The 23,703-nt window shown below is 39.8% G+C and overlaps 1 protein-coding gene across 5 annotated transcripts in view; it reads left to right on the forward strand.

Annotated features, from left to right (window-relative positions):
* LOC110150627 (glycerophosphodiester phosphodiesterase domain-containing protein 4-like) overlaps positions 1-15,362 on the forward strand; it is a 142,010-nt gene extending 126,648 nt beyond the window's left edge. For 4 of the 5 annotated variants that reach the window (XM_070457259.1, XM_070457260.1, XM_070457258.1 and 1 more), the window contains one exon: positions 1,060-1,817. In XM_070457259.1, the coding sequence (XP_070313360.1) occupies positions 1,060-1,535 (476 nt within the window). In that variant the 3' untranslated portion in view covers positions 1,536-1,817. Of the gene's footprint in view, positions 1-1,059; positions 1,818-14,275 lie in introns of those variants that run through there. The other variant, XM_070457261.1, reaches the window with a different exon arrangement.
* The last annotated feature ends 8,341 nt before the right edge of the window (positions 15,363-23,703 follow it).

A 23,703-nucleotide genomic window follows, 5' to 3' on the forward strand; every position in this document is an offset into this window, starting at 1 on the left:
AGGAAAGTAAATTGTTGTAACCAGCATGGAAAACAGTATGGAGGTTCCTCAGAAAAATATAAGAGTTGTCATGTGATTTAGTAATCCCACCCCTGGGAATATGGAGAACATTTTGAACTAAAAAGATACATGCACCCCAGTGTTTATGGCAGCATTATTTACAATAGCCAAGACATAGAAGCAACTTAAATGTACATTGATAGGTGAATGGATAAAAATGTGATTTATAATGGAATACTACTCAGCAATGAAAAAGAATGAGATAATGATATTTGTAACAAAATGGATGGATCTAGAGATGATCATACTAAGTTGGAAAGAAAAAGACATAGACCATAAGATACCACTTATATGTGAAATCTAAAATGTGAAACAAATTAACATATATGAAACAGAAACAGACTCGGAGACATAGAAAACAAAATTATGGTTACTGAAAGGAAAGGAAGGGGTCGGGGAAGGATAAATTAGAAATTTAGCAGATTAGTAGATACAAACTACTACAACAAGATCCTACTGTATAGTGTTGGGAACTGTTATTTCCTTTGATAAACTGTCATGGAAAATAATTTGAAAAGAATAAATATATATGTATATATGCATAGCTGAATCACTTTGCTGTATATCAGAAACTAATACAACATTGTGAATCAACTATACTTCAATTTTAAGAAATAATAAAGCAACAATACCAGCTCTTACCACTTTCTTCTATTTGGCCTTGTACTGGATATCCTAGCCAGTTCAGTAAAATAATAATAGGCATAAAGGAAGAAACAAAACTCCTTAATTTGCATTTATTATTATATGAAAAATTTTAAGGAGTCAACTGAAAAACCTACTAGAACTAAAGTAAATTAAGCAATGTCTCAAACTCCAGCACCTTGATGAATTGAAGACCATAGGAAAGTGGGTAGGGAGAGAAATAGTGGAAAAAAATATGAGATGATAATTGAGGAGCTGACATTTTAAAGATGACTAGAATTTTACCATGTCACTGGCAAATATTGGAGAAGTGACATTTGTGGAATCTGTGTTTTTGTCTTTTCTATCCCATAGAATCTCTGAGTACAAGCCTCCGAACAGGAGAAAGTCAGAATCAAGAACCTTCATGTATATCCATAGATCCTGTCCCCCGAGTTACAGAAATTCCTTGGACTCACGCAGACCTCTCCCCAGCTTTAACCAAGAATGTAAGAAAATACCCATACTCTAGCCATGTTTCAGTAGTCCCCATGAAGAAAGCCAGCAAATCAAAGCAAGTCAGCAAAACCATCAAGACACCAGTGCCTGGAGAGGATGACATTAGACAGCTGGTCCCCACCTTGAAGGCCTCTGAATCCATCCAAGCACCCGTCCGGGATTCTGCCAGAGAGGCCACCTACCAATCTTCATCAGCCATGAAGGCGACTGGAATATTTTCCTCCATAGACGTCTCTCATCCTCAGAAACAAACTGAAAGGTCCCCCAGTACAAAGTCTTCCGAGGAATCCCTTCCTGTTTTCACCACATCCAGCCCATCCTCCTCCTCCTAAGCCTGTCTGCAAAGAATTAACCACAACTTGCTCCCTTCTTCCTCCTCTTCTCTGTGCCTTAGGATGGTGACAGTGGAGAGGGGTCAGGCAATGAGTGCAGAAGAGCCGTTGAAGCTCTCAGGAAAACCATTCTGGTCACGCCTTTCTCTAAAGAGTGCATATCAAGGGGACAAACAAGGGGAAAATAGTAATCTTGGAGCTGGAGCTGGTTGTTCTCTGGGTATTAGGTTTTATCTCATCTGTAGTGAACATCAGCATGTAAATAAAGGCAACTCTCAGGAACTCAGAAGGTAAATGGTGTATTCTTTGGACCCCGCTGTGATCATTCAGGCTGACACAGACTAGAGGATAAGTGCCAAAGTGTTGCTATCCTGAGAATGAGAGGTGGCATAAGCGTGAGTCAGGGGCAAAGATCTTATCCCACACATGCATTCTGTCATCTGGCATGAAGTGGGGTGCTTTATAATACCTTGTTCACTGATTCCCCAGCGGGGTGGTGGGTATAACCCCACACCAACACAATGATTCTAGGTCTTGAGTCATCAGAGCCGCAGCAAGTGTCTAAAGCTTTATCAACCTGAAGAATCTGAAAACAGAAATACCTGGGGTATACCAAGTGAAAGAAGTGCTGCAATGAGAAAAAAATGGAGTATTTTAAATACATTACTATTCAAACACAGGCATAAGCTCAAGAACCTTGTCTTCTTGACTGACTCTAAGAGTAAGATAATGTCACTCCCTCAGATAAGATTTAATCTAGTATACATATACATAATCTAGTCAAGATTATTGCATCAAGATTATCATGTTATTATCAAGTCAAGATAAATCTAGTTATTTATGTATATATAAATAATTGAATAATTATTTAAGATAAAGTGGAAGATATATCACCAGACAGGAATCATTAATTGTCAAATGAACTCATCCCGACAGTAATAGTTCTTGGAATCCAGAGAAAAAGTGACATGTTTTGGGATTGGAAGAAGCCTAGGAAGAATTAGAACCGGCATTTGAAGATGGGTATGGTTTGGAAAAGGAGAGGAACAGAGAGTGCACATTGAGTAGACTAGACAATATTAGTCAAATAAAATTTTAATAACAATATTTTTGTTGGTTTTTAAGAAACTTGTGATAAAATATATTTACATAACAAAATTGATTACTGTTTTTAAGTATATGACTCAGTGGCATTAAGTACGTTCCCATTGTTGTGTTGTGCAACCATCAATAGAACTTTTTCCTTTAGCTTTCTTTTGGTTTCCATTTGCATAGAATATCTTTTTCCATCTCTTCACTTTCAGGCTGTGACTGTCCTTAAAGTTGAAGTGACTATCTCTTATAGGCAGCATATGGTTAAGTCATTTTTTTATTCATTCAGCCACCCTGTGTCTTTTTAGAAAATTTAGTTCAGTTACATTTAAAGCAATTTTTGATAGGTATGTGCTTTATGCTAGTTGTTTTCTGCCTGTTTTGTAATTCTCTTTTCTGTTCCTTTCTTCTGTCTTTGTGGTTTGATGATTTTTTGTAGTGGCATGTTTAGATCCCTATCTCTTTATCTTTTGTGTCTAGTACAGGTTTTTGCCTTGTGATTACCATGAGGTTAAATAAAACATATTTTTAACAGTCTATTTTAAGTTGATAATAATTAAAAATTGAACACTTTAAAGCTAAAGCTCTATGTTTTTACTGTACCTCCAATGATCTATGTTTTTGATGTCACAATTTACCTATTGTGTATCCATTAACAAATATTGTAGTTATTTTTTTACTACTTTTGTCTTTTATCCTTCATACTAGAGATATAAGTGATTAACATATCACCATTACAACATTAGATTATTTTCAGATTTAACCATGTACTTACCTTTACTAGTGAGATTTACATTTTATATTTTACATATTTTCAATATTTAAAATAATGTAAGCTATTTTACATTAAATATTTTATATATTTTCCTGTTACTAGTTCGTGCCCCTTTGCTTTAGCCTAAGGAAATCCCTTTAACAGCTCTCGTAAGGCCAGTCAGGTGGTGCTGAATTCTTTCATCTTTCAGCTCTTGCTTGCCTGAAAAACCCTTTAACTCTCTTTCAGTAAGGATTCCTCTGATGGATAGAGTGTTGTTTGTCAATAGTTTTTTCCCCCAGCACTTTGAATATATTGTGCCACTCCCTTTTAGCCTACAAAGTTCCTGGTGAGAAATCTGCTGATTGCCTTTTGGGGATTCCCTTTTACGTAACAAGTTGTTTTCTCTCGCTGATTTTAAGATTCTCTTCTTGTCTTTAATGCTTGATAATTAATTATAGTACATCTTGCTTGGTGTCTCTTTACATTCATCTTATTTGGACCTCTCTGGACTTCCTAGATCTAAATGTCTATTTCCTTCTCCAGGTTAGGGATGTTTTCAGCTATCATTTTTTCAAAGAAGTTTTCTTTCTTTCACTCTCTCTTTTACTTCTGGAATCTCTACAATGTGCATATTGTTCCTCTTGATATGGGCCAATAAATCAATTAAACTATTTTCACTATTTTTGATTTTGTTTGTCTGGTTGGGTAAATTCCACTGTTCCATCTTCAAGTTCATTGATTGTTTCTTCTGGCTCGTCAAGTCTGTTGTCGAACCTCTCTATTGAATTTTTCAGTTTAGTTACTGTATTTCTCTACTCTGTGATTTGTTTGGTGCTTTCTTATATTTTGTATTTCTTTGTTAAAATTCTCTATTTATGCCTTGTTCTCCTGGTGATCATCTTTAGGACCATTATTTTGAACTCTTTATCAGATAAATCACTTATCTCCTTTTCATTAAGGTCATGTTCTTTCATTTGGAAGATATTCCTCTATTTATTCTTTTTCCTTGGCTCTTTGTTGGTTTCTATGCATTAGATAAAACAGCTACCTCTCCCAGCTTTGAAGGAGTGGTATGGTGTAGAAACTGAACCTTATCCATCATCCCTGCCCTAGCTTACACGTTTTAGTTGGCAAAGATGTCTGCTTGGTTCATAGTGGCCCCAGAAGATGAGAGAGTTCCAAGTACTCTCAGTGTTCCAAAGGGGAGGATCTTAGTCAGCACTTTGATATAGGCTGATTAGAAGCCAGACCCTCAGGTAAAAACTTGTAAAGTATGCAAATATACCACTTTCAGGGGAAGACTGGGAGATGCATGTTTCTGTCTCTTGCCTTTGCACTGAGGCCTAGGGGGACTGATAGTTGTGAACTGTTTGTTTCTTAGCTACCATCCCAGTGAACCTATGAACACAAGCCCCACTGGCCACCAGATCAGGGCTGTTGTGGGATATATCCTCCGGGTGGCAGCCACGAAAGGCTGGGCACTTTTTGTGTGTACAAGCTCTTTTCTTGGAGAAACCTGTGATGTGGGGCAGGGCAGAGGGAAAGAGTAATGATGGCAATCACTGATCTCCCTGTTCTTTGGAGAGGATTACAGGCCCCTCCCCTTCATGGATCACAGTCTTATCATGGCATGGCTTGTGTAACTCAGTGAAGCTAAGAGCCCTGACAGGCAGGGCCTCCCAAGATAGATGGGTCATAGTGAAGAACATGACAAAGCATGATCAGCTGGAGGAGGAAATGGCAACCCACTCTAGTATTCTTGCTGTGACAACCCTATAAACTGTATCAAAAGGAAAACAATGTGACACCAGAAGATGAGTCCCCCAGATCGGAAGGTGTCCAGAATGCTACTGGAGAAGAGTGGAGGGCAATTACTAATAGCTCCAGAAAGAATAAAGCAACTGGGCCAAAGCAGAAAGGACACTCAGTTGTGGATGTAGTAAAAGTAAAGTCTAATGCTATAAAGAACAATATTGCATAGGACTTAGAATGTTCAGTCCATGAATCACAGTAAATTGGATGTGGTCAAGCAAGAGATGCTGACTCTGAACAATGACATCTTAGGAATCAGTGAACTAAAGTGGACAAGAATGAGCAGATTTAATTCAGATGACTATTATATCTACTGCTGTGGGCAAGAGTCCTTTAGAAGGAATGGAATATCCCTAACAGTCAAAAAAAGAGTTTGAAATGCAGTACTTGGGAGCAGTCTCAAAAGCAACAGAATGATCTCAGTTCATTTCCAGGGCCAACCATTCAACATCACAGAAATTCAAGTCTATGCCCCAACCACTGAGGCTAAAGAAGCTGAAGTTGACCAGTTCTATGAAGACCTATAATACATTCTAAAATAAACACCAAAAAAAGATGTCCTTTTCATCATAGGGGATTGGGATGCGAAAGTATGAAGTCTAGAGATACCTGGAGTAACAGGCAAGTTTCGCCTTGGAGTACAAAATGAAACAGGGCAAAGGCAAACGGAGTTTTGTCACGAGAACACACTGGTCATAGTAAACACCCTTTTCCAACAACACATGAGATGACTCCATACATGGATATCACCGGCTGTTCAATACTGAAATCAGATTGATTATGTTCTTTGTAGCCAAAGATGGAGAAGCTCTATACAGTCAGCAAAAACAAGACATGGAGCTGACTGTGGCTCACATCATGAGCTCCTTGTGGCAAAATTCAGGCTTAAATTGAAGAAGGTAGGGAAAATCACTAGGCCATTCAAGTATGACCTAAATTAAGTCCCTTATACAGTGGAGATGATTAATAGATTCAAGGGATTAGATCTGGTAGACGGAATGCCTGAAAAACTATGGATGGAGGTTCATTACATTGTATAGTAGACAGTGACCGAAATCATCCCAAAGAATAAGAAATGCAAGAAGGCAAAGTGATTGTCTGAGAGGGCTTTACAAATAGCTGAGGAAAGAAGAGAAGCAAAAGGCAGGGGAGAAAGAGAAATATATATTAAATTGAATGCAGAGTTCCAGAGAACAGCAAGGAGAGATAAAAAGGCCTTCTTAAATGAAGAATGCAAAGAAATAGAGGAAAACAATAGAATGGGAAAGACTAGAGAATCTTCAAGAAAATGGATATATCAAGGCAACATTTCATGCAAAGATGAGTATGATAAAGGACATGAAATGGTAAGGACCCAACAGAAGAAGAGATTAAGGAGTGGCAGGAGTACACAGAACTCTACAAGAAAAGTCTTAATGACTCCGGATATCCATGATCGTGTGATCACTCACCTAGAGCCACACATCCTACAGTGTGAAATCAAGTGGGCCTTCGGAAGCATTACTGCAAACAAAGCTAGTGGAGGTGCCAGAATTCTAGTTGATCTATTTAAAATCCTCAAAGATGATGTTATTAAAGTGTAACTGTTAATATGTCAGCAAATTGGGAAAACTCAGCAGTGGCTGCAGGACTCAGTTCAGTTCAGTCACTCTGTTTTGTCCAACTTTTTATGACCCCATGGACTGCAGCATGCCAGGACTCCCTGTCCATCACCAACTCCCGGAGTTTACTCAAACTCATGTCCATAGAGTCGGTGATACCATCCAACCATCTCATCCTCTGTCGTCCCCTTCTCCCACCTTCAATCTTTCCCAATGTCAAGTTCTTTTCCAGGGAGTCAGCTCTTCGCATCAGGTGGCCAAAGTATTGGAGTTTCAGCTTCAACATCAGTCCTTCCAATGAATATTCAGTACTGATCTCCTTCAGGATGGACTGGTTGGATCTCCTTGCAGTCCAAGGGAATCTCAAGAGTCTTCTCCAATGCCACAGTTCAAAAGCATCAATTCTTTGGTGGTCAGCTTTCTTTATAGACCAACTCTCACATCCATACATGACTACTGGAAAAACCATAGCTTTGACTAGATGGACCTTTGTTGGTAAAGTGATGTCTCTGCTTTTTAATATGCTGTCTAGGTTGGTCATAACTTTACTTCCAAGGAGCAAGCATCTTTTCATTTCATGGCTACAGTCACCATCTGCAGCGATTTTGGATCCCCCCAAAATAGTCTGTCATTGTTTGCACTGTTTCCTCATGTATTTGACATGAGGTGATGGGACTGGATACCATGATCTTAGTTTTCAGAATGTTGAGTTTAAAGCCAACTTTTTCACTCTCCTCTTTCACATTTATCAAGAGGCTTTTTAGTTCTTCACTTTCTGCCATAAGGGTGGTGTCATGTGCATATCTGAGGTTATTGATACTTCTCTGAGCAGTCTTGATTCCAGCTTGTGCTTCATCCAGCCCAGTGTTTCTCATGATGTACTCTGCATATAAGTTAAATACCAGGATATCAATATACAGCCTTGATGTATTCCTTTCCTGATTTGAAACCAGTCTGTTTTCCCATGTCCTGTTCTAACTGTTGCTTCTTGACCTGCATACAGATATCTCAGGAGGCAGGTCAGGTGGTCTAGTATTCCCATGTCTTTCAGAATTGTCCACAGTATGTGGTGATTCACACCACAAAGTCAAAGGCTTTGGCATATTTAATAAAGCAGAAATAGATATTTTTCTGGAACTCTCTTGCTTTTTCGATGATCCCGCGGATGTTGGCAATTTGATCTCTGGTTCCTCTGCCTTTTCTAAATCCAGCTTGAACATCTGGAAGTTCTTGGTTCACGTACTGTTGAAACCTGACTTGGAGAATTTTGAGCATTACTTTACTAGTGTGTGAGATGAGTGCAATTGCGCAGTAGTTTGAACATCCTTTGGCATTGCCTTTCTTTGGAATTGGAATGAAAACTGACCTTTTCCAGTCCTGTGGCCACTGCTGAGTTTTCCAGGTTTGCTGGCATATTGAGTGTAGCACTTTCACAGCATCATCTTTTAGGATTTGAAATAGCTCAACTGGAATTCCTTCACCTCCACTAGCTTTGTTTGCAGTGATGCTTCCTAAGCCCACTTGAATTCACATTCCAGGATGTCTGGCTCTAGCTGAGTGATCACACCATCATGATTATCTGGGATGAGGATCTTTCTTGTATAGTTGTTCTGTGTGTTCTTGCCACCTCTTCTTAATATCTTCTGCTTCTGTTAGGTCCATACCATTTCTGTCCTTTATTGTGCCCATCTTTGCAAGAAATATTCCCTTGGAAAGTCTAATTTTCTTGAAGAGATCTCTAGTCTTTCCCATTCTATTGTTTTCCTCTATTTTTTTGCATGGATCACTGAGGAAGGCTTTCTTATCTCTCCTTGCTATTCTTTGGAACTCTGCATTCATATGGGTATATCATTCTTTTTCTCCTCTGCTTTTCGCTTTTCTTCTTTTCACAGCTCTTTGAAAGCCCTCCTCAGACAGCCATTTTGCTTTTTTGCATTTCTTTTCCTTGGGGATGGTCTTGATCCCTGTCTCCTGTACAATGTCATGAACCTCTGCCCATAGTTCTTCAGGCACTCTTGCTGTAGGACTGGAAAAGGTCAGTTTTCATTCCAATCCCGAAGAAGGGCAGTGCCAAAGAGTGTTCACTATGGTACACTGTGGTAATACTGCTATACACAAATATCTATTCACGTCCTTGCTTTTAATTCTTTTGAGTATATTTTTTTGAGTGTTTCATTGTGAAGATTTTCCCCTATGGTTTCTTCTAAGAGTTTTATGGTTTTAGCACATACCTTGAGGTCTTTGATCCATTTTGAGTTCATTTTCATATGTGGTATAAAGTAAAGGTCCAACTCTTCTTTTGCATGTGGATATCCAGTATTCATAGAATGGTCTTAGTACTCTTGTCTAAAATAAATTGACCATGTTTCTGGATGTTCTCTCCTACTCCATTGGTGTATATGTCTGTATTATGCCAGTATCACAGTGTTCTGATTACTGTTGTTTTGTGGTAAGTTTTAAAATCTGAAAGTATGTAAGTCCTCCACATTTGTTCTTCTTTTTTAAGATTGTTTGCCTTCCCAGCTTCTGTTGCAATTTGTATGAATTTTAATATTAAAAAATACCATGAGGAACTTGATAGAGGTTGCATTGAATCTGTAAAGTACTTTGGGTAGCATTGTCCTCTCAACAGTATTAAATCTTCGAATCCATGAACATGAGGTACATTTCCTTATTTTAAATATCTTCTTTAATTACTTTCAGCAGCATTTTTTGGTCTTTTCAGTGTTCAGTACTTTCACTTCTTTTTGATTCCATTATAAGTGAATTTTTAAAAAATTTCCTTTTTAGATCGTTCATTATAAGTTCTCTCTAATCTGTTTTTATTACTTTCTTCATTTGTTTTATTTTCTTGAATTTGGACATTGCTATTTTCTATGCACTTACTAAATTTTTATCCTTTGTGTTTCTTGCTAGTAATCTTTTTCTTCATTTTTCATCAATCCCTTCAGTTTCCGTTTCACATTTTTCTATTACTTTCCCACATCCTCTCTGAGTTTTTGCTTCATGGTACTCTTTCAAGTATGTAGTTGCTTGTGTGAAATTTTTATTTACTTCATGTTGGAATTTTACTTTGCTTCATGTCACAAATTTTAATATGCATTTTCTTGCCCAGAATTTATTATGACTGTTGTTTTCTATTGGTCCTCAAGTATCCTTGTAAAAATAATTCCGTGTAATTTTTCTTATTTATAATAGAATGTATTGAACTTCATGGACCAATTAGCAGGGCAATTCTATGTGATAGAAGAGGAGAATCTTGGATATTTTCCACTTTTATTAGTTTGAAAGTGCCTTTTCTTATTGCTCAAATTAAAGACAGTTTCTTTAATGTGTAGGGACCTTTTGGGAATCAGTGTTCCCATGATCTTTCTATTCTGTCTGTTTCAGTAGCCTCCCTTACGCCAGTTGCCTCCTTACTTTTCTTTAAAACTGACTGCTGCCTACGTAGAGTGCCACCACCTTCTAATATATTTCCCTCCCTTGACATCACAAGCAGTCTTCTAAGACTTCCTTTAATACCCTCAACTTTGAAAACTCCTTTTCATTCCTTTTGTTGTTTTTGTTGTTTATTCGATAAGTTGTGTCCAACTCTTCTGCGACCCCATGGACTGTAGCCCACCAGGCTCCTCTGTCCTTGGGATTTCCCAGGCAAGAATACTGGAGTGAGTTGCTGATTCCTTCTCCAGGGGATCTTTCTGACCTCAGGATTGAACCCATGTCTCCTGCGTTGGTAGGTGGATTCTTTACCATTGAGCCACCTACGAAGCCCTTCTTCTTCTTCTTCTTTTTTAAAGAATTAATTATTTTTAATTTTTAAAAATTTCCACCTGTTCTGCATGGGTTGTGGAATCTTAGCTTCTTGACCAGGGATTGAAACTGGGCCCCTGCTGTCAGTAGTTTCTGTTCAACATGAGATCTCTCCTTCTTAGGGTAAATCTTCATTGAAATTTTCCAGATGCCACCCACACAAAAGCCTCTCTGGATTTTTCACTTTTCTTCACAACTCTCCTTGTTCTCTTCTGAACACTAGAAGCTCCAGCACCAACTCTGTTGCTTTCTGGGCTTTAGTTCCACACCTTTGCTTAACTTGAGGTTTGTATTCTTCCTTGTTCTTTTGTTTCATGGGGTGTTTCTTGATGCTTTTTCTCTCCTTGTTGCTCTCTACAGTCATTAAGAGAATGTGTGGAGAGATACACAACTAACCAGTATTATTCTGTAGAAATCCTTACTTGGATAATGTACCTCTCTTACTTGATTTATTAGCACTAGTTGATACCTTTTGAACTACCACCACTATCACTTCCTCAAAATAAACTGAGTGGTAAATAATTAGCCAACTTAAATCTCTTCCTCCTCTTCCCCTCCTAGTTTTGTACTGGCAAGATTTGTAATATTTACATTATACCTGTATTTGTTTTAGTCTTAAGACATCTTTTAGTTAAATAAATTCACTAAGACAATCATTTTGCTCTAGTTTTCCCATTTATTTCTTTTTGGCTGTAGTTCATCCTTTAATAGTCTCTTCAAGAAGAGCTCATGCATTTATGGTCAGCTAATCTACAACAGAGGAGGCAAGAATGTACTTAATGGTGAGAAGATAGTCCATTCAATACGTGGTGCTGGGAAAACTGGGCATTCACATATAAACAGTGAAATTAGAACATTCCTTCACACCATGTACAAAAATAAACTCAACATATTTTAAAGACCTAAATGTAGGACGTGACACCATAAAGCTCCTAGAAGAGAACCTGACAAATCATAGCGATACTTTCTTTGATCAGTCTCCCCAGACAAAAGAAATAAAAACAAAGGAATGGGACCCAGTCAAACTTAAAAGCTCTTACACAGCAAAGGAAAACAGCAGCAACAAAAAGACAGCCTAAGGAATGGGAGAAAATACATGCAGATGATGCGACTGACAAGGGTTTAATATCCAAAGTATACAGACAGCTCATACAACTCAGTATACAAAATCCAGTCAAGAAATGGGCAGAAGATCTAAGTAGACATTTTTTCAAAAAGAACATACAGAAGGCCAATAGGCACATGAAAAGATGCTCAACATCACTAATTGTTAAGAAAGATGCCAATCAAAACCACAATGAGAGATCACCTCACACTGGTCAAAGTGGCTGTCATTAAAAAGTCTACAAATAACAAATGTTGGAGAGAATGTAGAGAAAAGGGAACCCAGGTACATAGTTAGTAGGAAAGTAAATTGATGCAGCCACTATGGAAAACAGTATGGAGGTTCCTTAAAAAAACTTAGAATAGCGATACCATATGATCAGCAGGTCCACTCCTGGGTGTATATCTGGAAAAAATGAAAACATTAGTTAAAAGAGATACCCAGTGTTCATAATAGCACTATTTATAATAGCCAAAGCATGGAAGCAACCCAGTGCCCATCAACAAATGGTTAAGAAGATGTGGGATGTATGTATGTGTATGTGTATATTACTCAGCCATAAATGAGAATGAATTATTGCCATTTCTGGCAATGTGGATACACCTAGAGGATATTAGTCTTAGTGAAATGTCAGAGAAGATAAATATTGTATAACTTATATGTGGAATCTAAAAAAGAAATAGTACAAATGAATCTGTATACAAAACAGAAACAGACTCACAGACATAGAAAACAAGCTTATGATTACCAAAGGGGAGAGGGAGGAGAGGAGGGGCAAGTTAGAGGTGTGGGATTAACGGGTACAAACAAGTCCTACAAAATATGTTCTCTGACCATATGGAATTAAAGTAGAAACTAATAAAGATATGTTTAAAATCCTCAATATTTAGAAACTAGCATACTTCAAAATAACCCACAGGACAAAGAAGGACCAACATTACCTGTCTGCCAGCAACAAGGATTTACTGTTTAGCACAGATGAATCATACCCCAAATCTTATAATAACACTTAGTGAAATATAATCTGCAAAAATACTGAATCACTACGCTATACACCTGAAACTAATACAACATTGTAAATCAACTGTACTTCAGTAAACAGCTATCATTTCTCCGCTGAATTACCTTTGTACATTTATGAAAAATGATTTCTTTACTTGTGGGTCTGCTTCTGGACTCTTGATTTCTGTTTTATTCATCTGTTTATATTTATGCCAGTGTCATATTACCTAGATTACTGTAGCTTTATAGCAAGTCTTAAAATCAGGTAATATTTGTCCTTCTTTGTCTGGTGGATTATTTAGAAGTATGTTAGTTTCCAAATATTGAGGATTTGGTCTTGATTAGCTTCTACTTTAATTCCATATGGTCAGAGAACATACTTTGTATGACTTAATCCTTTTAAATTTATTATCACAATTTGAGGCCCAGAGTAAGTTCTGTCTTGGTAAGTTTTCCATGTGCATATGAAAAGAATATGTATTCTGTTATTATTGGGTAGACTGTTCTATAAATGTCAATTAGAAAAAGTTGGTTAATGGTGTTTTTCAAGTCTTCTATATCTTACTGATTTTGGCTCAGTTATTGAGAATGAAGTATTTAAATCTTTAAGTGTAATTGTAGTTTTGTTTATTTCTCTTTGCTGTCCTATTTGTGTCTGCTTTAAGTGTTTTGAAAATCATAGTTACACAAATATTTAGAATTTTATATCTTCTTGATAAGATGATCTCTTTATTTGATTATGAAATTACTTCCTTTATTCCTGGTAGTAGTCTTTGCTCTGAATTACTTGGTGTAATATTAACAGCAACTTCATCTTTCTTTTCAGTAGAGTTAATATGGTATATCTTTTTCTATCTTTTTACTTTTAATCTATATGTATTTTTATATCTAAAGTGAGTATCCTATAGACAGTATTGTGGGCTTACCTCTTTAGGTTATCATGTTTTTCATGATTTGAAACTATTATTATGAACTCTTAAATAAGTTTTTTCTCTGTGTTTTATCCATCTAAAGAATTGTCTTGAGTATGAAGTAGGTCTGAATTCTCTAGCTATTACCAGTTTTTTTTTTAATCAGTAAATTAGTTAAAAAAAAAAAACTTAACAAACACCTAGTGTATGACAGACATTTTTCTGGTAATGGAAATATGGTGGCAAGGAAATCAAAGTCCTATCCCTCAAGAATCTAACAGTCTAGTGGCAAAATGTGTTCATTTTTTCTATATAAGCTGATTTGGAAGCAATTATAATAAAAATCATACACACACACATGCACATACATATATATATAATCTTTAGGCAAATGTTAGTCCCTTCTTTCTGAGAGCTTCCTTGGTAAGCCTTACCCTCAAATAATGGACTTTTTTATGCCAGGCAGAATTGAAGGGCTTGATATAAGCTTGCCCAAAATCTTAGTGGAGGAAGCTCAGAAGAATGAACCTGAGGAGATGGGAATGATTGTAACATTTAATAGGTAACTATGAGTTCACCACATAACAAACTTGGATTGGGGTATTGTGACATTGACGAATATGTGCTTATGTCTTTTCTGTCTTCTACAGACATTCAAGAAACAGCCTCTAACATAGAAAAAGGGTCATTGGAAACCCTTGGACTCTGGCCATCTTCCAGCCAGCCTAGATCAAAAGAACCCTCAAATACCCAAGCTCCTTCTGTATCACAGCAGCCCCCGAGGAGGAAGCTGTCACACCATCAGGATCCTCCTAAGGGAAACATGCTACCAGGGGTTGCCAAGAACATCAGATCACCAATGTCCCCCAAGGGGAATGTCAAACCACCTGCGTCTCCCAAGGAGAAAATCAAGCCACCAGTGTCCACCACGGGGGACATCAAACCACCAGCGCCACTCAAGGGGGAGGTCAAACCACCAGTGCACCCCAAGGGGGTGGTTAAACCACCAGCACCCCCCAAGATGGAAGCCAGACCACTAGCATCCCCCAAGAGAGAGGTCAAACCACCAGTGCCCCTCAAGGGGAAGGCCAAACCACCAGTGTTCTCCAAAGGGCAGGTCTAATCACCAGAGGCCCACAAGGGGGAGGTCATAGCACCAGCATCCCCCAAGAAGACCATCAAACCAAGTTTGTACCTAAGTGATCATCAGACAGACACCTCCCCCACAACTGAAACATAATAACTCCCTACCACAAAGAGTCTAGACCCACAGAACCCACCAAAGACACCCCAACCCTGAAATTCAACCCTGAGACCCCTGTTGTTGAGTTCTCCTCTGAGGAACCCTTTTACATAGTACATTCCTCCTCTACTCGTGTGTCATCATTCTCGTGCAGGATGTTCTTGGAGGCAATTTAGCCACAGTCGCTTTCTCCTTCCTCTCTGTACCTCAGGGTGACCTGATGGTAGAGAAAGGTCAACAAAGGAGTTCAGGAGAGCTAGGGAGACTCACAAAAACCATTCTTGTCTAGCCTTTCTATAAAGAATGCATTTCAAGGGGATGAGCAAATGGAAAATACTTGTTATCCTGGAGCTGGAGCTGGTTTCTCTCCGGGTGTCAGAGGGTCTGTCTCATCCTAACCTTTCGTAATATTCCCCACTAAAGGAGTGGCTGTGGTGAACATCAGCATGCAAATAAAGGCAACCTTTCAGGAACTGAGAAGGTAATTGATACAATCTTTGGGGCCCTCTGCGGTCACTCAGGTTGACAGGGTCAAGGGAGGAGTTCCAGAGTGATGCCGTCCAGAGTCAGAGAAGGAGAGGTGGCATGGGCATGAGCGGGGGCAAAGCTCTCAGCCCACTCACCGTCCTGTCAGTGTGCGTGGGGTGCTTCCTCATAGCTTGTCGCTGGCTGATTCCCCAATGGAATGATGCGTTTAATCCCATGTCCACCCAGTGACCTTTGGCCATCAAGGGAAACTAGAACTAAGAACCCAGTGTTAGAAGCAGTGAGTTGCATCCCACTGTGTGACCATCACCTACTCCCCCTTCTTCTCTGGACCTCGTATTCCCATGTATATGATGATGCGCAGGGTGTTGCCTCTGTTCTAGTTGGAGATCTTGGTGAAGGGGTGAGTGGTCAGGATGTCCTGTGGGAGCAGTGGGAGTCTGAAGCTGCGCAGCTGGACTATCTGGCCTCACTGTCCTCAGCTCCAGCCCAGAGACACCACCCACATGAAAGCCTCGGGCCCTCAGATGGGGAAAGGAGCCAGAGGTTAGAGTCCAGCTGTGCCACAGAGCTGCTGTGGGAGGCAGGCCGTGGTTGGGACCAGCTAGTAGGGCCTCCAAGGAAGCCCAGGAGGCCGTCAGGTGTGTGGGGCTGGAATTGGAATTTTAAGAGCCTCAAGAAATGGAAACTGTTGTCCCAAATAAGATGATTCAGTGGAATTGGAAGAGGGATACAAGAAGATACAGCCTTGGGGAACACAGAGTCTGGGCTGGGTAGAGAAGCAGCCCAGGGAAGTACCTGAGAGGAAGACCAAGGAAGATGTGAGGAAAACCAGGTAAGTGGGCCCATGGGGCCAAGGGGAGCTCGGAGGTCATGCCCTCTTTACCAGCAGCCCCAGGTGTGCCCTCCTGTGTCAGTGGTAGGACTCTGCCTTCTGGGCTCTTTGGAAGGAACTGCTCAGGCCCACACATCTGAGCATGTTACCCCAGCACAGACGGCCACCCTGACTAATGTGAGTAAAGAGCATTTTGGAGGGAGGAAGTGGGTGGTAACATCTGATGATGCTGAAAGACCAAGCACTAAAGAGTTGAATGGATTTAGGACTTTGTAACTCAAGCAAGGACTTTGTAACTCAGGGAACAGTTTTGATGGAGAGATGAGAGGTAAGGAAGTTGACACAGCAAACATGGACAACCTCTCAAGACATGTGGCCAGCAGGGTGGATGAAGTGAGGATGGTGGTGACTGATAGGGTCTCTTGGAGTCTGGGTCTGGGGGCCTTTGTTAGAAGTACAGACAGAAAAGCCTACCCCTGCCTGTTCTTCCCTGTCACTGCTCACCATCGTTCTGGAATCGGTGAGGCTGATCCCATACTTGTTGATGGCAATTAAGAGGATCTTCCCAAGTGGTGCTAGTGATAAAGAACCCGCTTGCCAATGCAGGAGACAGATGTGGGTTCAATCCCTGGGTTGGAAAGATCCCCTGGAGGAGAGCATGGCAACCCAATCTAGTATTCTTGTCTGGAGAATCCCATGGATGGCAGAGCCTGGTGGGCTACGGCCCATAGGATTGCGAAGAGTTGGACACAACTGAGCAACTTAACATTCATGCACATGAAAGTTTGGCTCTGTAGTTTGCTAGTAAAAAAAAGAAAACCCACAGTCTGGGTTCATCCTTAGGTGGGGAACCCGGAGCAGCAAATGTTCTGTATGTTTGGGGCAGGAATGAAGCTGCCCCCAACTTGGCTTAAGTTTGCCTTTCTTGCCACAACCTCATGGTTTCTGCCTCTGCTGGGTCCTCAGTACTATGCCAGATCCCTTCATGGGTCCCCAACAAACCCGGCATCAGTTTCATTCCTTCTGTCCTTGTCTTTAGAAGTCTCTCTTGTCACTCTTAGCTCTAAAGTCTGTCACCTTTAAAAGGCCTCCTTGAACCCTATACTTGCCTCCAGGTGTACTTGCCTACCTCTCTCTCGTATGCGCAGCCAGGCTTCTCAAAGAGCCCTCGTCCTAGGTGTGTAACAAGGCCACCCAATCTCTCCATCCTGACCTCCAGCCCCTCACACCAGTCTTTTCTCCATTCCCCTGTCCCTCAGATCCTGTCAAGGTGGGCTCAGGCCCCATCATCCCTGTTCAAAATCTTCCAATGCTGGGTATCGCCTTCAGGAAGAAACCTACCAGTCTCGCCTGCTCAAGAACCTGCCTCTCACCACAGTCTGCTCGCTTCACACCTCATGCCCGTCCACACTCAACCACTTGTACTTCCTGCCCAGGCCTGAGCTCATACCTCTGGGTCTTTGCTCAGGCCAAACTGTCTGCCAGGAACACTCCCTCCAGGGGCTCCCTGGAAAGCTGAGGTGTTGCCTCTCCCAGGAAGCCTCAGCCTTCACAATCTGTTTGGGCCTCACATCAGCTATTCCTTATTTCTGTATCTGACATTTCCTAATCATTAACACTTGAGCCAGCGTTTTGAGACTCAGGGGAGCCTGTGGGAGACTTAAAAAAAAAAGACAGGGACACAATGACTTGTCATGGTTCTAAGAGGAGAGCCTGGGAGAATTTAGATGAGGGGTGAGTGGAGTTTGGAAGGTGGGGAGGGTGTTCCATGTAACCTTCCACAGGAAGAATTTTAGAATGTTTTTCTGGCCTTGTGATTGTAATTTTACAGTGGTATTTCTGAATCTCTCAGTTCAGTTCAGTTGCTCAGTCATGTCCAACTCTTTGTGACCTCATGGACTGAAGCATGTCAGACTTCCCTGTCCATCACCAAACTCATGTCCAGTGTGTTGGTAATGCCATCCAACCATCTCATCCTCTGTTGTCCCCTTCTCCTCCCGCCTTCAGTCTTTCCCAGCATCAGGGTCTTTTCCAATGAGTCAGTTCTTTGCATTAGGTAGCCAAAGTGTCAGAGTTTCACCTTCAACATCAGTCCTTCCAATGAATATTCAGGGCTGATTTCCTTTAGGATTGATTGGTTGGATCTCCTGGCAGTCCAAGGGACTCTCAAGAGTCTTCTCCAACACCACAGTTCAAAAGCATCAGTTCTTTGGTGCTTAACTTTCTTTATGATCCAACTATCATACCCATACATGACTACTGGGAAAACCATAGATTTGACTAGATGGACCTTGCTTTTTAATGTGTTGTCTAGGTTGGTCATAGCTTTTCTTTCAAGGATCAAGCGTCTTTTAATTTTATGGTTGCATTCACCATCTGCAGTGATTTTGGAGCCCCCAAAAATAAAGTCAGCCACTGTTTCCACTGTTTTCCCATCTATTTGCCATGAGGTGATGGGACTGGATGCCATGATCTTAGTTTTCTGAATGTTGAATTTTAAGCCAACTTTTTCACTCTCCTCTTTCACTTTCATTAAGAGGCTCTTTAGTTCTTTGCTTTCTGCCATAAGGATGGTGTCATCTGCGTAGCTGAGGTTCTTGATATTTCTCCCGGCAATCTTGATTCCAGCTTGTGCCTCATCCAGTCCAGCATTTCTCGTGATGTACTCTGCATATAAGTTAAATAAGCAGAATGACAATACAGAGCCTTGACATACTCCTTTCCTGATTTGGAACCAGTCTGTTCTATGTCCAGTTCTATTTGTTGCTTCTTGACCTGCATACAGATTTCTCAGAAGACAGGTCAAGTGGCCTGGTATTCCCATCTCTTTCAGAATTTTCCAAAGTTTATTGTGATCCACACAGTTAAAGGCTTTGGCAAAGTCAGTAAAGCAAAAGTAGATGTTTTTCCAGAACTCTCTTGCTTTTTCGATGATCCAGCGGATGTTACCAATTTGATCCTTGCTTCCTCTGCCTTTTCTAAATCCAGCTTGAATATCTGGAAGTTCACGGTTCACCTGCTGTTGAAGCCTGGCTTGGAGAATTTTGAGCATTACTTTCCTAGCATGTGAGATGAGTGCATTTGTACTCATTTTGAGCTTTCTTGGTAGTTTGAGCATTCTTGGCATTGCCTTTCTTAGGGATTGGAATGAAAACTAACCTTTTCCAGTCCTGTGGCCACTGCTGAGTTTTCCAGATTTGCTATCATATTGAGTGCAGCACTTTCACAGCATCATCTTTTAGGATTTGAAGTAGCTCGACTGGAATTCCATTACCTCCACTAGCTTTGTTAATAGTGATACTTCCTAAGGCCCACTTGACTTCTCATTCCAGGATGTCTGGCTCTAGGTGAGTGATCACACTTATTGTGGTTATCTGGGTCGTGAAGATCTTTTTTGTATATTTCTTCTATGTATTCTTGCTACCTGTTCTTAATACTTTCTGCTTCTGTTAGGTCCATACCATTTCTGTCCTTTATTGTGCCCATCTTTGCAAGAAGTGTTCCCTTTGTATCTCTAATTTTCTTGAAGAGATATCTCGTCTTTCTCATTCTATTGTTTTCTTCTATTTCTTTGCATTTATCACTGAGGAAGGCTTTCATATCTCTCCTTGCTGTTGTTTGGAACTCTGCATTCAAATGGGTGTATCTTTCCTTTTCTCCTTTGCCTTTAGCTTCTCTTCTTTTCTCAGCCATTTTTAAGGCCTCACCAGATAACCATTTTGCCTTTTTGCATTTCTTTTTCTCAGGGATGGTCTTGATCACCACCTCCTGTTCATTGTCACAAACCTCCTCCATAGTTTTTCAGGCACTCTGCCTATCAGATCTAATCCCTTAAATCTATTTATCACTTCCACTGTATAATTGTAAGGGATTTGATTTAGGTCATACTTGCATTGTTTGTCATTTTCCCTACTTTCTTCAATTTAGGTCTGAATTTGGCAATAAGAGGTTCATGAGCTGAGCCACAGTAAGTTCCTGTCCTTGTTTTTGTGGACTGAATAGAGCTTCTTTGTTTTTGGCTGCAAATAATATAATCAATCTGATTTTGGTGTTGACCATCTGGTGATGTCCATGTATAGAGTCTTCTCTTGTGTTGTTGGAAGAGGGTGTTTGCTATGACCAGCATGTTCTCTGTTAGCCTTTGACTTGCTTCATTTTGTACTGCAAGGCCAAATTTACCTGTTACCCCAGGTAGTTCTTGACTTCCTACTTTTGCATTCCAGTCCCCCCTATAATGAAAAGGATATCTTTTTTGGGTGTTAGTTCTAGAACGTCTTGTAGGTCTTCATAGAGCCATTCAACTTCAGCTTCTTCACCATTACTGCTCAGGGCATAGACTTGGATTACTGTGATATTGAATGATTTGCCTTGGAAATGCACAGATATCATTTTGTCATTTTTGAGATTGCATCCAAATACTGCATTTTGGACTCTTTTGTTGACTATGATGGCTATTCCATTTCTTCTAAGGAATTCTTGCCCACAGAGTAGATATAATGGTCATCTGAGTTAAATTCACCCATTCCAGTCCATTTTAGTTTGCTGATTCCTAAAATGTTGATGTTCAGTCTTGCCATCTCCTGTTTGACCACTTCCAATTTGCCTTGATTCATGGACCTAATATTCCAGGTTCTTATGCAGCATTACTCTTTACAGCATCAGACTTTACTTCCATCACCCGTTACATCCACAATTGGGTGTTGTTTCTGCTTTGGCGCCATCTCTTCATTCTTTCTGGATTTATTTCTCCACTCTACTCCAGTAGCATATGGGACACCTACTGACCTGGGGAGTTCATCTTTCAGTGTCATACCTTTAAGCTTTTTCATACTGTTCATGGGGTTCTCAAGGCAAGAATACTGAAGTGGTTTGCCATTCCCTCTCCAGTGGACCATGTTTTGTCAGAACTCTCTGCCATGATCCATCTGTCTTGGGTGGCACTACATGGCATGGCTCATAGTTTCATTGAGCTAGACAAGGCTGTGGTCCATGTGATCAGATTGGTTAGTTTTCTGTGACTGTGGTGTTCATTCTCTCTGCCCTCTGATGGAGAAGGATAGACGAGTCTTAAAGCTGCTTTCCTTTTTTTTCCCACAAGCTGAAATACAGTTGACATAGAATATTATGTTAGTTTCAGGTATGCTGCATAGCTATTTGACATTTTCATACATTATGAAATTACCACCATGATAAGTCTAGTAACCATTTTTTCTCATACAGTATTATTGACCATATTTCTTATCCCCCTGGCTTGTACACTCTATAAATGGACCTCTTATTCCTCTTTACCTATTTCCTCCACCTTCCTTCCTACCTCTACTCTGACCAATTTATTCTGTGTGTCTATGAGTCCTTTTTTGTTTTAATTTTTTGTTAGCTTTGTTTTTCAGTTTCTACATATAAATGAGATCACATGATATTTGTCTTTCTCTGACATTTCATTTAGCAGTTGTTGCAAATGGCAAGATTTCATTCTTTCTTACGGCTTAAATATCCCATTGTGTATTTATACCACATCTTCGTTATCCATTCATCTGTTGGTGAACACTCAGCTTGCTTCCAAAAATTGGTTATTGTAAATAAGGCTGCAGTGAGCACCAGGGTGCACATATCTCTTCCAGTTAGTGTTTCCATTTTCTTCAGGTAAATAACCAGGAGTGAGTTTTCTGGGTCGTGTGGTAGTTTGATTTTTAATCTTTTGAGGAAACTTCATACCGTTTTTAGTAATGGCTATATGAATTTATATTTTTGTCAGCAGGGCATGAGAGTTCCATTTTCTCTACATCTTTGCCAACACTTGTTATTTGTTCTTTTTTGTAATAGCCATTCTGGCAAGTGTGAGGTAATATACACATACATACATACGTACTAATATAATCATTTTAACTTGATAAGCCCTTAAGTTTGAACACATTTCAATCACCCTATGTATGTACTTCCACTCCCCTCCTTAATGTTTTTGATATATTTTACAGTTTTTCTTTTTGTTTGTTTATCCCTTAATTACTTGTGAATGTAGATGATTTTACTGCTTTGTCTTTTTACCTTCCTACTAGGTTTATAAGGCATTGATCTACTTGTTTTACTGGGTGTTTGCCTTTACCAGTAAGATTTTTCCTTTCATATTTTCATGTATCTAGTTGTAGTCTTTTTTTTTCCTCTTGAGAAGTCCCTTTAACATTTCCTATAAAGTTGGTTTAGTGCTACTGAACTCTTTTTGCTATTGCTTGTCTATAAAACTGTTTATCTCTCATTCATATATGAATGATAAATTTGCTAGGTAGAGTATTCTTGGTTGTGGGTTTTTTCATTTCACCACTTTGAATATATTGTTCCACTGCCCCTGGCCTGCAGAGTTTCTGCTGAAATGTCATGACTGTCTCATGGGAGTTCCCTTATATATAGCTCATTGCTTTTCTCTTGCTGCTCTTAAGGTTCTCTTCTTATCTTCAATTTTGGCCATTTTAAGTATAACGTATCTTTGTGTGGATCTCTTTGGGTTCATCTTGTTTGGGACTTTTTGTGCTTCCTGAGCTTGGGTGTCAGTTTCCTTCCCCAGGTTAAAGAAGGTTTTAGCTACTATTTCTTCAAATAAATTCTCTGCCACTTTCCTTCTCTCTTATCCTTCTGGGACCCCTATAATGTGAATGTTACTATACTTGATGTTGTCCCAGAAATCTCTAATTTAAATTTAAATTAAATTAAATTTTAATTTAATTTAAATTTCATTAAAAAAATTTTTTTTCTTTTTAGGTTAGGTGATTTTCTCTACTTTGCCTTCTAGTTCAGTGATCCATGCCTCTGTATCATCTCCTCTACTGTTGTTTCCTCCAGTGTATGTTTTACTTCAGTTATCATATTCTTCTGATCTGTTTCTTTATATTTTCTAAGTCTTTGTTAAACTTCTCACTCCGTTCATTCATTCTCCTGAGTTCATTGAACATCTTTATGATGATTATTTTTGACTCTTTATGGGGTGGATTCTTATCTACACTTTATTAGTTCTTTTTCTGAGGCGTTGTCTTATTCCTTTGTTTGGACCATATCCCCTGATCCTCATTTTGCTCACTTCTCTCTGTTTTCTTCCTACATGTTCATTGTGTTGCTTACACTTCTGATCTTGGAGAAGTGACCTTATGTAGCCAACACTCTGGCATTCAGCAGCATGCTCTCCTGTATTACCTACTTACCTAGATGCTCTAGGCTGCCCCCTATGTGGGCCACTGTTGTGACACAGATGACTGTTGAGGGTGTGTTGATAGATAGGACTGGCCCTCAGCCTGGTTGGCTGCCCTGCCTTCCAGCAGGCCTGGTAGCTCCCAGCCCATTGGAGAGTGGAGGATGCTTCCTGTATGGTTGGCTGCATGGCCTGGCTGGGGGATATGAGCTGTTGCTGGCCCATTGTTGTATTAGAAAGCCTCTGGTGCTAACTGGTGACATACAAGGAGGACTTGAAAATGGATCTTGCCAGTGCCATTGTTACCTCAGTAGAAAAGCTCCCAGAATGGCTGCCA

Source organism: Odocoileus virginianus, chromosome 28 (assembly GCF_023699985.2).
Source record: "Odocoileus virginianus isolate 20LAN1187 ecotype Illinois chromosome 28, Ovbor_1.2, whole genome shotgun sequence".
NCBI lineage: Eukaryota > Metazoa > Chordata > Mammalia > Artiodactyla > Cervidae > Odocoileus > Odocoileus virginianus.